This window comes from Fundulus heteroclitus, unplaced genomic scaffold, assembly GCF_011125445.2.
Source record: "Fundulus heteroclitus isolate FHET01 unplaced genomic scaffold, MU-UCD_Fhet_4.1 scaffold_39, whole genome shotgun sequence".
NCBI classification, from domain to species: domain Eukaryota; kingdom Metazoa; phylum Chordata; class Actinopteri; order Cyprinodontiformes; family Fundulidae; genus Fundulus; species Fundulus heteroclitus.
In genome coordinates, this window is record NW_023396803.1 from 196,852 (window position 1) to 213,769 (window position 16,918).

The window sequence follows — 16,918 nt, forward strand, 5'->3', positions numbered from 1 at the left end:
GAACACAAACTTTAATAATCCAAAACAAAATCCAACTGACTTCCAAGATAAGAAGAAGTTCCCTCTTCTCATTCTTGACCCCATTGGTGAGTCGAGGGTTTAACCTCTCAAACTGAGAGGGCCCGAAAAGGACAGTAGAAGCGCCTTTAGGAAAAAAACACATCCATCCTATTAGTCCAACATAAAAACCTAGAACTGCAAGCAGTTAATAACAGGTTCCAAGCCCACCCACGCCCCGCCCCTTTGAGCATGCTCCTGGACTTCAGTTCAGCGTACAACATCCTCATCCCACAGCATCTGGTGGAAAACTGGAACAACTGAGCTTCAGCACACCCCTTCGCAACTGGCTGCTAGATTTCATCACCAACAGACCTCAGTTGGTCCGGGTTGGACAGAACTCCTCTGATGTCATCACCCTCAGCACGGGCTCCCCTCAGGGCTGCGTCCTGAGCCCCCTGCTGTTCACTCTGATGACACACGACTGATCATGATTTTTGACCAAGACATGTAATTTAAATCCCATATTAAACAGGTTTCCAGAGTTTCCTTTTTTCACCTTGGGAATATCGCCAAAATTACAAATATTCTGTGCAGGAGCAATGCTGAAAAACTAGTCCATGTATTTGTTGCTTCTAGGCTGGACAATTGTAATTATTTACTATCAGGAAGTCCACAAAATGCCGTTCAAAGTCTTCAACTGATCCAAAATGCTGCAGCAAAAGTTCTGATAAAAATAAACAAAAGGGATCATATTTCTCCTATTTTAACTTCCCATCATTAGCTTCCTGTTAAATCAAGAATAGAATTTAAAATTCTTCTTCTAACATATAAAGCCCTTAATAATCAAGTTCGATCACATATCAGAGCTCTGATTACCTTGTATGTTCCGAACAGAGCACTTAGCTCTTGACTTCAGGTCTACTGGTGGTTCCTAGAGTCTCTAAAAGTAGAATGGGAGGCAGATCCTTTAGCTATCAGGCTCCTCTCCTGTGGAACCAACTCCAAGTTTTGGTCCGTGAGGCAGACACCCTGTCTACTTTTAAGACTAGACTTAAAACTTTCCCTTTTGACAAAGCTTATAATTAGAGTGGCTCATGTTACACTGAGCTACCTATATAGTTATGCTGCTTAGGCTACTGGAGGACATCAGGGTCTATTTTTCTCACTCTACTGAGTTCTACTGTTCTCAAGTTTTGCATGACTGTTGTCATTTCAGCTTTTAACTTTTTGTTCTCTATCTATCTATCTATCTATCTATCTATCTATCTATCTATCTATCTATCTATCTATCTATCTATCTATCTATCTATCTATCTATCTATCTATCTATCTATCTATCTATCTATCTATCTATCTATCTATCTATCTATCTATCTATCTATCTATCTATCTATCTATCTATATATATATATATATATATATATATATATATATATATATATATATTGCGGCCCCCCGCTCGTCAGCTGCCAGAAGGGAGAGGGGAAAACGGGGCAGCACCCATATGAAGGCAGATTTGTGTCTTTATTATTCAATCAAAAAAAAGGTTGCTTCAATCAAAAAATATATTTTCAATTAAAAAAAAATTCACTTCAATTAAAAAAAAACTTTTCAATCAAAGAAAAAAAGTATTTGAATCCAAAAATATATTTGAGACTCAAAAAAATACATTTGAACACTGATTTTCTTTGATTGAAAATGTTTTCTTTGATAGAAGTCCGTTTTTTTTTTGTTTGAAGCAATGTTTTTAATTGAAGTAGCATTGTTTTTTGATTGGACCATATAATGGGTAGGACATTTGTGTCTTTATCATTCAATCAAAAAATAAGTTGCTTCAAACAAACAAACAAGGGAATCAATAAAAAAAAGTCACTTCAATCAAAAGATAAACGTTTTCAATCATAGAAAATAGTTTTGAATGCAAATAAAATATTTGAGACTCCAAAAATTGCATTTGAACACTTTTTTTTAATTGAAAATGTTTTCTTTGATAGAAGTAATCTTTTTTTTGCGTTTGGGGTATACATGGGTAGGACATTTGTGTCTTAATCATTCAATTCCAAAAAAGTTGTTTCAATCAAAAAAAATATTTTCAATTAAAAAAATAAATAAATTAAATGCAAAAAAAAATTACCCGTCAATAAAAAGGTATTGAAGAGAATGTGTTTTTTCGTTGTTGTTTTTTTTTTTTTTTGAAGAAAAATTTTTTTTGAAGTTCAACATTTTTTGATTAAATAACTTTTTTTTTTGAAGAGAAAAAAGTTTTAAAGTTCAATTTTTTTTTATTGAATCATTTTTTTTTAAGTGAAAAAAGTTTTGAAGTTCAGATTTTTTCGTTTGAATCACTTTTTTTTTTTGAAGCTCAAAAAGTTTTGAAGTTCAAATTTTTTCGATTGAATCATTTTGGAACAAACGTATATATATATATATATATATATATATATATATATATATATATATATATATATATATATATATATATATATATTTCTTTTGTGGGGAATGTTGTATTTATATAATTATGTTGTTTTTATATCTGCAGCGTGTAACGAAAATAATTTCCCACTGAGATTATTAAAGTATTTCTGATTCTGAAATAACTGTTGGGTGCGGTTCGATGAAACCTTGCAGTCAGGCCGCTGTGAGGAACTTGTAAACTTTAGTTCAGAAAAAAGGAAGAAGCATGAATACCGTCACTGTATCCCTAACCTAACCTTCGGATGTTTGCGTTTCTACCACATTTTAATTGTGCTCTGAGCGAAAGATTCCGTTTTGCAAATTTAGATGCCCAACTAAGTCAAGACGACAGACGCTCACAACATCTCTTCTATAAGAACTCCAAAGGACTGTACACATTATGCACAAACACATCAGATAGACTAGGTAATATAAAACAGCTTCTTTATTGACTCTAATGGGAAATTCTACATAGTTTGCATATCTTATGTTTCAACCTCTCCCTTACATCTGGAGCTGTTGTCTTACAGGAGTTGTCTGGACCAACATGATCTCACATATAGAACCTTCTGAAAGTATTTAGCCCCCTTGAACTTTTCAACCTTTGGCCAAATTTCAGGCTTCAAACATAAAGATATAAAACTGCATGTTTTCGTGAAGAATCAACAAGTGGGACACAATCATTAAGTGGGACGAAATTTATTCATTCTCTTTCTTTTAAAAAACACATTTTTATTTTGGCCCTCTTCTTGTGTTAAACTTCTCCCTCCTTTTGGCAAAAATATCTGTTTATTTATTTTTTCTTTGTCATTAGTGGCCATGATAAGTTCAGTTTAATATTTTTTTATGTATCAAACTTTAATTTTGAGTATTTTCTTTATTGCCATAAAGACAAACCTAGAAGAGAACATATGATGGTCTTGGATAACAATTTGTCAACTTCCTGAAAGTTGTTAAAATCTAAAACCATTTCAGAAGTTTAATGACAGAACCTGAATCATCTGGCACAGTCTTCTGATATTTTATCCTCAGGACCAGTTAAAGGCTTTTAGTAAAAAACATATGAACAGTATTTTTTAAACACTGGTACACTTTTCAGACTTGTAAAACCACGTTTTACCTTAAAATTAAGTAAAACATTAACAACAGCTGGACAAACATGCAAACCCGTCATCACCTTACAGCGTAACCTTTCATAGTCACATTCGTGATCATTTAAGAAACTCCAAAAGGTTGGAGCTTGCAAAATTCCCTCCATCATGTATATTCTAACAGCCTTGTAGGAGGAGTGCAGCGACAGATACAACAGGACAACAACACTAGTATTGGCTTCTGGGTAAATTGTCTTGGTGTCATGCAGAAACTGGATTTCAGGCTGGCAGGAAAAGCCAAGTGGAGGGATGGCAGAGGCTCCAGAGGTGAACATCGAGAGAGAGGGTGGACCATCCTCCTCTTCTATAAGACAGAACAATAGAAGAATACGACTGTTAGACATGGAAAAAATACCCCTGATGTATTGTACAAAGTAATTTTAAATTTATGGAAATTGACTAAAATGCAAAAACAGACCTTTAATGTCAATCAGCCAGTCACTCCTAAAGCAGACCAATTGGTTCTCCAGAACGCGCTGATTGCTGCCCTGAGCAGAATAGGCCACTGTGGCTCATGTCCCTGGCAGTGAGGGCTTTCTCCTCACACACGGACATGTCAGAAACAACCGCTGGGTTTTTCTGGAGCTCTTTCAGTAGCCCCAGAATCTTGAAGCCCTCTGCAAACCTAAGAGGCAAGGCAAGTTTATTTCTAAAGCACATCTAATGTACAAGACAATTTCTACAAAAACCTTAAAGCAAGGTACAGAGGACATTAAAAAAAGTACATATAAAAAAACAAACATGATTAACAAACAATTTATTAAAGGAACAATAAGCATTATTTTGACACAAGGTTGTGCTTTAGCATTGTCTGTAGACCAAAACAATAATGGGTGCTTTCAAAGGCTGCCTGCACCGCGGCGTGGTGACCACTCTGCATTTCTCAGCGTATTATTAGCATGGTGGACCACCAGGCTAATATTAACTATAGACCTAAGAACAGGTGGGTCTTTAATCTGGATTTACATAAAAATGTTTTAGCTGAGTCTGGGAGTTTGTTCCAGACATGTGGAGCATAGAAGCTAAATGCAGCTTCTTTAGGTCTGCTGACTATGGGAACCGGTCCAGATTGCATCCAGATGACCTGAGAGGTCTTATGGATTTATGTTGGATCAGAAGGCCACTGATGGATCCTGGTCCTAAAACAATCAGAGCTTTATAGACCAGCAGCATAACTCAAAAGTCTGTCTTCTGACAGTGAGGGAGCCAATGGAAAGACCTCAGAACCAGACTGATGTGGTCCTAGGGTTTGTTTTTAGCTAGGGCTGAATGAGCTGCAGTTGTCTATTACAGGGGTTGGACAATGAAACTGAAACACCTCTTATTTTAGTGTGGTAGCTTTCATGGTCAAATTGGACCAGCCTGGTGGCCAATCTTCATTAATTGCACATTGAACCAATAAGAGCAGAGTGTAAAGGTCCAATTAGCAGGGTAAGAGCACAGTTTTGCTCAAAATATTGCATTGCACACAACATTATGGGTGACATACCAGAGTTCAAAAGAGGACAAATTGGATGCACATGGTCCTCCAGAATGGAGGACCATGTGCATCCAATGGTTCAAACTAGTGATGGGTCCGGCAACACCGATGCGTTGGCGCATGTGTCGAGCTCATAGAGCAAAACCCGTGTCGATGCGCGTATCGACACGGGAAAGTCACGTGACCGATACAGGAACTGTTTTGAACTGACTGACGCGCCAAACTGTTTCTGTTCCCTCTAAGCTGCACGCGTGTGCATTTGCGCACAGCAAAGATATGCTGCGCAGTAAATAAAATCCAAGTTGAACTGTTAACAAAGTAACGGCTAATAATGGTTCATTTTTAACCATGTTGCAACTCTGGTGTGATGGTGTTCTACCACAGTCTCGCTCAGTGAGCGCCAGGTGCTGATCGGAGCGCGCCACTGATGGATGGGTTGGGCAGACGCCTTTACGGTTGGGCGGGTTGCGCTGTGCGTCTTTGTTCTGAGCGTTGTTTCAGAAAATGGCTGATCTACACTTTGTAGAAAGCTGCTACTCTGAGTAGTTCGATCAATCATTGAACGTGAGCATGAGCATTGAAAGGACATGGCAGCAAAAAAATTTTAATAAATAAATAAATATAAAAGCCAGTCCACAAGCATCCTCGTTCACATTATTTATTGACTGTATCTAAAAAAAAAAATCAAATATATGTTTAATTCAAATGAAAATATAAAATAATGCAATGCAACATACAATGATTTAAATTGTAGGGATTTTAAGGTCCAGCAGGTGTCAGTATTCAGTGACACAGTATCAATACAGTTTGGCAATGTGTTGAAACGCTTCATGACGCCTCATCGACCCATCACTAGTTCAAACATTGTATCCTGAAGGAGGTGCCGTGTTTCAGGATGACAATGCACCAATACACACAGCAAGACTGGTGAAAGATTGCTTTGATGAACATGAAAGTGAAGTTGAACATCTCCCATGGCCTGCAGTCACCAGATCTAAATATTATTGAGCCACTTTGGGGTGTTTTGGAGGAGCGAGTCAGGAAACATTTTCCTCCACCAGCATCACGTCGTGACCTGGCCACTATCCTGCAAGAAGAATGGCTTAAAATCCCTCTGACCACTGTGCAGGACTTGTTTATGTCATTCCCAAGACGAATTGACACTGTATTGGCCGCAATAGGAGGCCCTAAACCATACTAATAAATGATTGTGGTCTAAAACCAGGTGTTTCAGTTTGATTGTTCAACCCCTGTATATTTAAATGGTAGATCTGTAAACATGCTGTTACAATAATTAGGCTGACTGCAGATGAATGAAGGACTAGTTTCTCCAGGTCCTGCAAAGTAATCACACATTTCATCTGATATTCTTAAGGCTGATTTTGTAATTGCCTTAACTTGTTTCTTAAAATTTAGGTCTGAATCTGTCACTAAATCCAGATTTCTGGCCTAGTTGGTGGTTTTTAGAAGTATAGATTAATATCCCTGTCCATCAATCTTACTGATAAAGGCACCACAACACAAGTATGCTAACAGAAACATGGAGGAACCCATTTTTTCCCCTCAGATCTTATGACAACATCAACACCTTTGTTAAGATAAGAGGGTGTGAATATTTTACTGGTCGTGGGCAACTCTCATACGTCTGTTGACAATAAACTTGACAGCGGAGCGAACTAGGGAGTCCTTTTTTCTCCAGTTTGGGACATGCCTAAGGCAACCCTTGATGCTAATGCTGTCTGCAGCTTCTTCAATGGCAAAATTAGCCTCATTGGTGGTTTCACCTTCTTTTGTCTGAATAAAGATGAATACACATGAGTCCACCCAGCCTCTCCCCCAGTGACCGCTGGAGATAGGCACCAGCAACCCCCGCCACCCCATCAGGGATTAGGCGGGTCTGAAAATGGATGGACGGACACATGAGTCCCACCAATAAACTCATACTAAGTGCATGTCTTTGGACAATGGAAGGAAACCGGTGTGCCTAAAGGGGGCCACATATACACAGGGAGAACATGCAAACTTAACACAGAGGCTGTTGAGCCTCATCTGTGGTAGGCCCACCTTATCCAGGACTAAGCATTTTAAAAAGTATTGAAGGTGACAAATGACAGTTTATACTCATACCTTGATTAGCTGCTCCCGGAGTTTGTGATCATGCAGAACTTCTGGTCTGAAAGGGGCCTTTGGAAGCCCGCAAATTGCTGAAACAGCCCTTCTGAGAAAAAATGGTGGGCAACTCCTCCACGGACAACACAGACTGTAATAATTTTTGCTACAAAGTAGTACAACTTTGCTTCCAATGCTGCAGAAGAAACATAAAAGGATTGTTAGTTAAATGACTACCCAAGACTAAATTCCTCTGCTTAAAATAGACTGAATTCACTAGAATGAGGAAGGCATGATTAAAAACGAACCCTGACATACAAAATACCCTAGCACTATGTGACGTTTATTTGATGGCTGGCTGGAGAAATACTCATGTCCACTCCACTGATCAGCTAAGACAAAATGGCTTTTAGGGTAACTCTGAGAGATGGGAAGAGGAGAAAGATTAACTGTAATGTAACAATTCTATAATCTCATTTTAAAAGTTTTGGTTTTTTGTGACCAGTTCAATTCAATTTATTTAAATGTTATTTATATAGTGCCAATTCACAACACAACCTTGTATAGGCATATTGAAATTTTAGATATCTGAAATTCCAATTTAATTCGTCACATAATCAGTAGTGGATATATGTGATGTCATTTCTACTAGTAGAAATATATTTTTGATGTCAAGAATTATATATCTGGATATCTAGAATGTTTTATTTATTTTTTATATCTGAAATGATGATGACTAGTATTGACTGGATTATGGAGATCTGAAATTAGATTTCATCCTAGTCGGAATTCAGTTTTAGACATCCGGAATGTTTATTTTAGATTGGAAGAATGTTATTGCAGATGTCTGTAAATAAAAGCCCTATACACATGAATGGGGAAAGTGACGTAATTTGTACTACTTTGAATTATATTCAAGATATCTGAAATATTCATTTTAGATAGGACAAATGTTATTGTAGATGTCTGAAATGTAAATTTTGACTAGGAAGGAATGTATTTGAGATGTCTGGTATACATATTCAGTCAAGCTAATAAATGTTAAAACGGCCTGCCATACCCTGCACAGTACATGGCACTTGGCCGACACCGGACCCAGCGGTAACTGTATGGGGGGAGGGGGGAGAGAGACGCATGCACCTCGACTAACAGCAGCTTAAGCAGCCTATATCCCGCTCTCAAGATAAAAGCATTTACTAAACAGGCAGCGCTGTGGCCACTTTACTCAACACAGTAGCTCTAGCTAGCAGATAGCAAGCTGCTGCGTGGGGGCCATAGGTTCGCCCACTTTGCTTGCCTGTCTGAAAATATTTAGACATCTAACCTCACACCATTACAAACATTCCTCAACGTGAACAAAGTTAGTAAGCGTACAATTTATTGTAAATATCAACAGAATAGGCTAATAACATGACAACAATTATTTTCAACCTGTTTTATCTACTTACCGACAACTTCACCGCTGTTCCCTCTTGCTGGTAAAAAGCTGTCTGGCCTGGGGAGTGCCGAACAAGACTTCTTTGTCAGAAAGACGTCGTTGGTGTAGACACTTGTCAATCAAACATGTCTGACCAATAGAGAAGCACCCGCCCACCACGGTACGTTTGTTCCAAAATGATTCAATCGAAAAAATTTGAACTTCAAAACTTTTTGAGCTTCAAAAAAAAAAGTGATTCAAACGAAAAAATCTGAACTTCAAAACTTTTTTCACTTAAAAAAAAATGATTCAATCAAAAAAAATTGAACTTTAAAACTTTTTTCTCTTCAAAAAAAAAAGTTATTTAATCAAAAAATGTTGAACTTCAAATTTTTTTTTTCTTCAAAAAAAAAAAAAAACAACAACGAAAAAACACATTCTCTTCAATACCTTTTTATTGACGGGTAATTTTTTTTTGCATTTAATTTATTTATTTTTTTAATTGAAAATATTTTTTTTGATTGAAACAACTTTTTTGGAATTGAATGATTAAGACACAAATGTCCTACCCATGTATACCCCAAACGCAAAAAAAGATTACTTCAATCAAAGAAAACATTTTCAATTAAAAAAAAAGTGTTCAAATGCAATTTTTGGAGTCTCAAATATTTTATTTGCATTCAAAACTATTTTCTATGATTGAAAACGTTTATCTTTTGATTGAAGTGACTTTTTTTTATTGATTCCCTTGTTTGTTTGTTTGAAGCAACTTATTTTTTGATTGAATGATAAAGACACAAATGTCCTACCCATTATATGGGTAAATCAAAAAACAATGCTACTTCAATTAAAAACATTGCTTCAAACAAAAAAAAAAAACGGACTTCTATCAAAGAAAACATTTTCAATCAAAGAAAATCAGTGTTCAAATGTATTTTTTTGAGTCTCAAATATATTTTTGGATTCAAATACTTTTTTTCTTTGAAAAGTTTTTTTTTAATTGAAGTGAATTTTTTTTTAATTGAAAATATATTTTTTCATTGAAGCAACCTTTTTTTTGATTGAATAATAAAGACACAAATCTGCCTTCATACACCCAGCCCCTTTTGAATGAAGGGTCTCTTTCTGTGTGTGTAAAAATCCATCTATAATCAAATGCTGCCATCTAGAGGAATTTTTAAATTAATTCACTTCATGCCCACATTTCCACGTTATTTCACATAAGAAAAACGGTTTGCTCTAAAATTCTGAAACTGTTCATGGATGTCCAAGAGTGCTTTATCTACTTATGTGATTTTTTTAAATGCCCATTCAAAAAAGCGTTTGAGAGAAGAAGAAAAAGATAACTTTATAGTCTTGCACATTTAAATTTCAATGTCTTGTAAATAAGTCAAAATAGCCTGGAAGTTTAATCTGCATGTGCTTTACAAATAGAGGCCATTGTTTTGGGGATTGAACAATATTTGTGGAAAATACATTGATATCTCCATTTTCCAAACTTTTAAAAAATCAGAGTGTGCAACTTTCAAAAACCTCAATACATGTAGTGAGAGAATTGTTCCACCTTATTCAAGAAACACATGCTGAAAATCCAAGATCGGTACACCACAAAATTGATTTTTGGTAATTTTTGAAGTTTTCAAGTTTTTTTTCACACTTTTGGAAATAGGCCCCGCCAACTTCCTTCAATCATTACCATATTTAATACTGTAAGATGATTTATTTTTCCTTTAGGAATTGATGTTGTGACATACAAGATCAGTTACGTGTTACAGTTGATCCATAACTAAGGAAGTGTGCTATGCCTTTAAGAGGAGTTGTTTTGTTGTTTTTCTTCTTCGGGGGTTTTGGCTGTTGTAGCCCCAGGAGTGAGCCCGGGACGGGGGCTTTGTGTGTTAAAAAGAAAAGAAGTATGGAGGTTGAATAAACGTCTGGACCGCTACGCTATTCCCTCTCAGTATCCTGCTCTTTCTCCACCCACGACCTCTAAGATTATAGTAACACCGAGACAGTTCATCTCGTAGTGTTACAATACTTTACTTCAGGGCTATGACTGGAAGGGGATGAAGAAGGTTTTGTAAAAATCCGATCAGCCATTCTTGTGATGGAGGATCCTTAAACGCGGGACACGTGTGCAAAATCTTATTTGGAGTATGGGTTATGAAGGACATGTTAAAATCTGTTATGGTTTCAGAATACCAGCAATTACATTTAGAGCTAGCTAGCTAACAATCTTTTATTTTAGCATTATTTTTCGAAAAAGTCAAAATTCAAAAATCAACATTTTTTCTGGATCGTGACTCTAAATCAAGCACTTTGAGCTGTGTTTTCCTCTGTTGTTCAATGCAGGAACACAGCGCCTCTGTCACCTCTTTTGCCCAGTTCTCCACTTGATGAATGCGGAACTCCGCCTCGTCGACTCGCTCTGCCAGGCTCTGTATCTCGGTGGCAATACTGTCCAGTATAAGTATGCCCGCCGAGTCCATGTTCGTTCCGGTGCTCTCAGCTCATGAATTAGCCGCGTTGTCGCTAGCTTGATTCAGTCGTTTGCTAGCTTTAGCGCCCGGGACATATTTATCCTGAGCTTTAGGCATCTTTATCGACTTTTTATGACTCAACATGTTTCTCCTCCCGTTCATAAATAATTTTGTCGAAACAGTGAGCTAGTTAACAAGTTTTGAACAGGATTTTCTTGTGTTAAAGTGGGAGAGAGGCTCTGATGCGACCGCCTACTCCATTTACATCCCGAAGTCCCCGGAGTAACAAGTTTTAAGATTCTTCATGAGTAGCTTTTGTTAAACTATAGACCTGTTCTCAGTCTCCCCTGGTTCTTGTATCTGGTAATGTGGTGTTTCTATTGTAGACTTCTGTAGTAATAAAAAGACTCTTCGAACCGTAACTATATTTTCCCACATTTAATCTAAAAGACAGAGGAATGTTTACAGATTCAGTACTGGATTTTCATAACACAACGCAACCAGTACCTGAGAACCCTGCTTGTTCTCCCAAACAGACATTAAATACCAAGCATGTGTCCACCCATTGAGGGGTGTGCACAGTATGATATCAGCGTTCCGTTCATCACACTGGTGGAGAAGATCATGCTGTAATGCAGACGTCCTTGCATACGTATCACCCATAACGGTCATTCTGTGCAGTCTGAGTATGTCAGACGCTTTTTCCCCATAACAGTGATTCTGTCCTGTTTATCTGTAATTTCCATGGCAACCAACTTTGCAGTCCTGTCTCTGTAATCTCATAATCTCCAACACTTTGCATCCCTTGAAACCATAAAGCCGGCCTCAGATAGTGGCTTTTTGAACTTTTCATGAAAGCTCATAGACTTCAAACCTAAGCTGATTAATGTGTCCTCGTTAGGGAGGCAGCTTTTATATTGTATTCGGGTGAAGTTATATATTTTCTCCTGTATACACTGAGGGGCTCTAAACGCGCGGTGCCATAGGTTGAAGCGTTCTTCGGGGACCGGAACCTTTGTCCCCCGTGTATTTCAATCATGTACAACCAGGCGTTACTCTTAACTCTTAATTATTCAGAACCATTCCTCTGCCTTCAAATATACAAAACATTTGCTCACACAGGATCTAACATCACAGCCCGTGGAGATATTTAAAAGGAATCTCCTCACCTTATTTTCTCTGTGCACAGCTGCTGGGCGTGATGTCATCCCTCAGTGGCCCCTCAGCCAAAAAAAAAGAGAAGAAAATCCGCTTCCAGTTGTAAGATTACTGCTCCCGGTTTCTCCCAGTCCTTTACCCTGGAGAAGTGGTCTTCTTTTATTGATGACTTCTGAAGTAAGAAAAGACTCTTGAGGCAGAAACTATGCTTTAACCTATTTAATCTAAATAAGCCAGAGAAATGGTACAGCTCCAGTACTGGGCTCTCATATTGATCACTGTCACGTTTGTAGGTGTGAACCCGATATGCAGCCAACACACAGTACATTTTAAAAGGTTTATTGAGACTTAGTATACTGGCAGACAGGCAGGAATGGATAGGAGACCCCAGACAGACAAAACAGCAGGTGCAGGCAGTGATGAACTTGAGCCGGTAGTGAATGTAGGAGTTGACTTGAGCAGACAATGCAGGCCGAAGGCTCACCAGAGCCTTCGGCCTGCATTAGGTCTTGGTGCAAGCAGCAGGGCCTAAGGGAAACAGAGCAGACAAGCAACACACTGACACTGGAAACTTTCTTCAGTTAGGGCTAAACACAGACAGAGTTTCCACATCTAGCAGGTTGAGCACACAGGACTGGGAGCGTTACTATGGCAGAGCAAAAAAGGAGACTAGATCAGTGGTCCCCAAAAGTGGTCCTCGAGGGCCGGTGTCCTGCAACTTTTATTTGTTACTCTGCTTCAACACACCTGAGTCAAATAATGAGGTCATTAGGAGGACTCTGGAGAACTTGACAGCACACTGGGGAAGTAAGTCAGGTGTGTTGGATCAGGGACACATGTAAAACCTGCAGGGACACCGGCCCTCGAGGACCAGGATTGGGGACCAGTGATCTAGTCTCCTGGACTAGATGGACTAGATGATCTGGCAGTGAGTGGGTGAATGAGGCACGCATATGAAGACTGGGGAACAGGTGAGTAGAGTAAGAAGTGGCAGCAGGTGGAACTGGTCTGGGCTGATGAATGGTGACTGAGAAGTGGACTGAGCTAATTGGAGGGTTTCTGTGGCTGGGAAGTGACAGAGCTGATTCTAAACAAGTCTGGAGAAGTCAAAAACAAACAAACAAAACCCTAAATCATGACAGATGCAGGAAAAGGTAAAATGAGGAAACTGGAGCACCGAACTCTCGGTTACATCAACTTAAACTGATTAGCAAGGACACAGCCCTACAGGAGTAGTCTATCCCTTCCATGTTGTCTGTGGGAGATGTGTCACTGTCAGACTGTAAAATAGCATAGGCTCCAAAGTTTATCCATATGTACGTGCTGCCCCGAGATAACTGTGAATTTGTTTATGTGTGTCACATTTTATTTATATAGCACAAATTGACAAGAAGTCATCATAAAAAACTTTACAAAATCAAAATTAATCAAAATCTGTGATCCAGGGTTTTTTGTTGAGGAAGCATCACACTGCTATGGTGGGGATAGTGTTATCCACCACGGACGGTTTTATAGTCAGTCACACACTTAGTCCTGGCATTAATTTGTCCTCTCTATGTGGCTGGAACAGTGCATCCTAGTCTGTTGCTTCGATCCAACCCTTATGGGTTTCTTCTGCTTCCTGTAATGATCTTTTCAAAGTTATTTTTACTACAGGTTGCCTCTGAAAAAGAGGCTTATATTCTGAGCAGAGAAAAACAAAAGTGTGATCTGATCTGCCAAGAGTAGGTCTTGCTTCTTTCTGGTTTGGAGGAGGAGCGAATGATGCGTTCACAGCATGTGGGAAAAACTAAACTCAGAGTGAATTAAATACAGGGGCTCAATCTTGCCATGAAAATTTACACTTGATGGTTGCAATAAAGTCATTTTAACCATTGCGCGGAGGAAAACTTAAGATACATCAAGTATATTCGATATATTGCCCACCCCTACCTGGAGGCCTGTAAAAGTCTCATATTTCAATTTCTTTAAACTTTAGTCTGATTTTATTCAACAAGTGTATGTAAATATTTTCTTATCTGCCTATTGCTATTTACAAATATGTATCAAGTGCCTATTTATATTTATTTCAGGTCTCCTAGAAATCCCAAGCAAAAGATCATCAAGCGTGTTATTGGCCTAGAGGGAGACTTCATCAGGTAGGACAGTTCTCTCATTCTCCTTAAAGTAAAAAAAATCCTGTTAATTAACCTGAGGTATGCAATTGTGTATCACTTTCATGAAAAACATGCAGCGGTCACAGGCCATGAAGTAGTCGTCACCCATTTTGATCAAGCCTAACAACCATAAGCTTTTAATAATTCACTCATAAAATCCTGGCTGTTTTGTGATTATATGTTTATACTTTTTTCTATAGCCAAAGACACACCGCATACTTTATATTGTGGTTGTAGGCAGGTCCTTGCCGTATACTTAAGTCAGATTTTTGCTTCTTTTAAAGAAATCCTTAGGATTATTAAGTAATCTGTTGTTTCATTTTTAATTAATTCATTTATGTATTTATTTGTGTTGTTTCAAATAAAAGATTTATATTAGCTTATTGTCCTGATGCATCTAAATTATCCAAGTAGAAAAGTACACAAAAAAAAAAGAAATTAAAGAAATTAAGTAGGTCCTTCTGGACAGGTTCTTTGTTGAAACGTTTCATGTTTTCTTCAAGAGACCTCTTCTGTCTGAAGAGTTACAGGTAAACGCATCTTTATAAGCAGTACCTTTGCAAAACAGCACATGGAGGAAGAAAAGAAAGCTTTAATTCAATTCAATTCAATTTTATTTATATAGCGCCAATTCATGAAACATGTCATCTCAAGGCATTTTACAAAGTCAAATTCAATCATATTATACAGATTGGGTCAGATTATGCAGCTTGGTCAAAGATACCCTATATAAGGGAACCCAGTTGATTGCATCAGAGTCCCAACAAGCAGCATTCACTCCTGGAGAAGCGTAGAACCAATGGGAGAGTCGTCTGCATTCTCCATGGCTTTGCAGCAATCCATCATACTGAGCAAGCATTAAGCGACAGCAGAAAGAAAAATGCCCCATTAACCGGAAGGAAAACCACAAGCAGAAACAGGCTCAGTATGAACGGTCATCTGCCTTGACTGACTGGGGGTTACAGAAGACAGAGCAGAGACGCAACAAGAGAGACAAAAAAGCACAGAAGCACACATTGATCCAGTAATCTGTTCTACATTAGATGGTAATGGCAGGTGATCTGTCTTCCCTGGATGATGTCACAGCTAACAGAACGCCAGACCAGGTGTAAATATAGCTGAGTGTCACCAGGACAAGTATAGACACAAGTCCATTATCTGAGGCCATGAGAATATCATTGGTGACCTTCACCAGAGCTGTTTCAGTGCTATGATGAGCTCTGAAGCCTGACTGAAACTCCTCAACTAGGTCATTACTTTATAAATGTTGACAAAATTGATTAGCAACTACTTTCTCAAGAATTTTAGATAAGAAAAGAAGATTAGATATAGGTCTGTAATTTACTAACTCATCTTGATCAAGAGACGGTTTCTTAAGTAAAGGTTTAATAACAGCTACTTTAAAAGCCTGTGGTACATATCCATTTACCAAGGATAGATTAATCATGTCTAAAATAGGACCACTGATCAAAGAGAATACCTCCTTAAACAACTTGGTTGGGATTGGGTCTAACATAGAGGTAGAAGGTTTAGATGAAGCTAAAATTTTAGACAGCTCAGAAAGCTCTACTGCTTCTAAATAGTTCAGGCACTGCGCAGGTTCTAAAGAATCCTCCAACGCTGCCTCACTTACTGAGGATGAGGTAATCATGTTTGGGAGGATGCCAATATTTTATTTTTAATGGAATCAATTTTATTTATGAAGAATCCCATAAAATCATTACTGCTAAGAGCTAAGGGAATGGATGAATCAACAGAGCTATGACTCTGTGTAAGTTTGGCAACTGTACTGAAGAAAAATCTAGGATTATTTTTGTTCTCCTCAATTAATGATGAAAAATATGCTGGTCTAACTCTGCGAAGGGTCTTGTTATACAACAATAGACTGTCCCTCCAGATTAGGTAGGATTCCTCTTGGTGTGTAGAGCACCATTTTCTCTCCAATTTCCTAACATTGTGCTTTAAGGAACGCAGCTCTGAATTAAACCAAGGAGCCAGCTTCCTGTGAATAATCACCTTCTTTTTCAAGGGAGCTACATTGTCTAATGCAGAACGCAATGACAAAGTCATACCGTTAACAAAGACATCTATTTGTGAATGGAAAGAAACAACATTGCTTCTTCACATTAATTCTTCACAATCGATGCCCTATGTCAGCACAAGGTCTAAAGTATGGAGCCAAGAGTGCATTGGTTTATGCACATTTTGAGCAAAACCAATTGAATCTAGGATAGTTTTAAAGGCTAGACTAAGGTTATCACATTCTGTGTCAACTTGAATGTTAAAATCACTATAATAACCTTGTCAGTGTTTATCATCAAATCATATAAGAAGTCTGACAACTGATCCAAAAACTGAGAGTAAGGGCCTGGTGGATGATACAAAACAACAAACAGAAGAGGTTTTATTGCTTTGCAATTTGGATGAGGAAACTGAGAGTTAAATGTTCAAAAGAACTGTAGTTATTAATTGGCCTTGGACTAATTAATAAATCAGACTGAAAGATGGTTGCC

General features: G+C 38.0%; 1 protein-coding gene and 1 long non-coding RNA gene across 10 annotated transcripts in view; one reads left to right on the forward strand and one right to left on the reverse strand.

The window, feature by feature from the left end:
- immp2l (inner mitochondrial membrane peptidase subunit 2) overlaps nucleotides 1–16,918 on the forward strand; it is a 75,157-nt gene that overhangs the window by 48,863 nt on the left and 9,376 nt on the right. For all 9 annotated transcript variants that reach the window (XR_004929095.1, XM_036130862.1, XM_036130863.1 and 6 more), the window contains one exon: nucleotides 14,322–14,387. Coding sequence is in view for 8 of the 9 variants with exons in the window: in XM_036130862.1 (XP_035986755.1) it covers nucleotides 14,322–14,387 (66 nt within the window). In the remaining variant the exon portion in view is untranslated. The remainder of the gene's footprint in view (nucleotides 1–14,321; nucleotides 14,388–16,918) is intronic.
- LOC118560124 lies at nucleotides 3,141–8,904 on the reverse strand. The gene is made up of 4 exons (XR_004929096.1): nucleotides 8,646–8,904; nucleotides 7,216–7,393; nucleotides 4,027–4,233; nucleotides 3,141–3,912 (listed from the first exon to the last, which is right to left on the reverse strand). It is a non-coding gene; the product is annotated as an uncharacterized LOC118560124 (long non-coding RNA).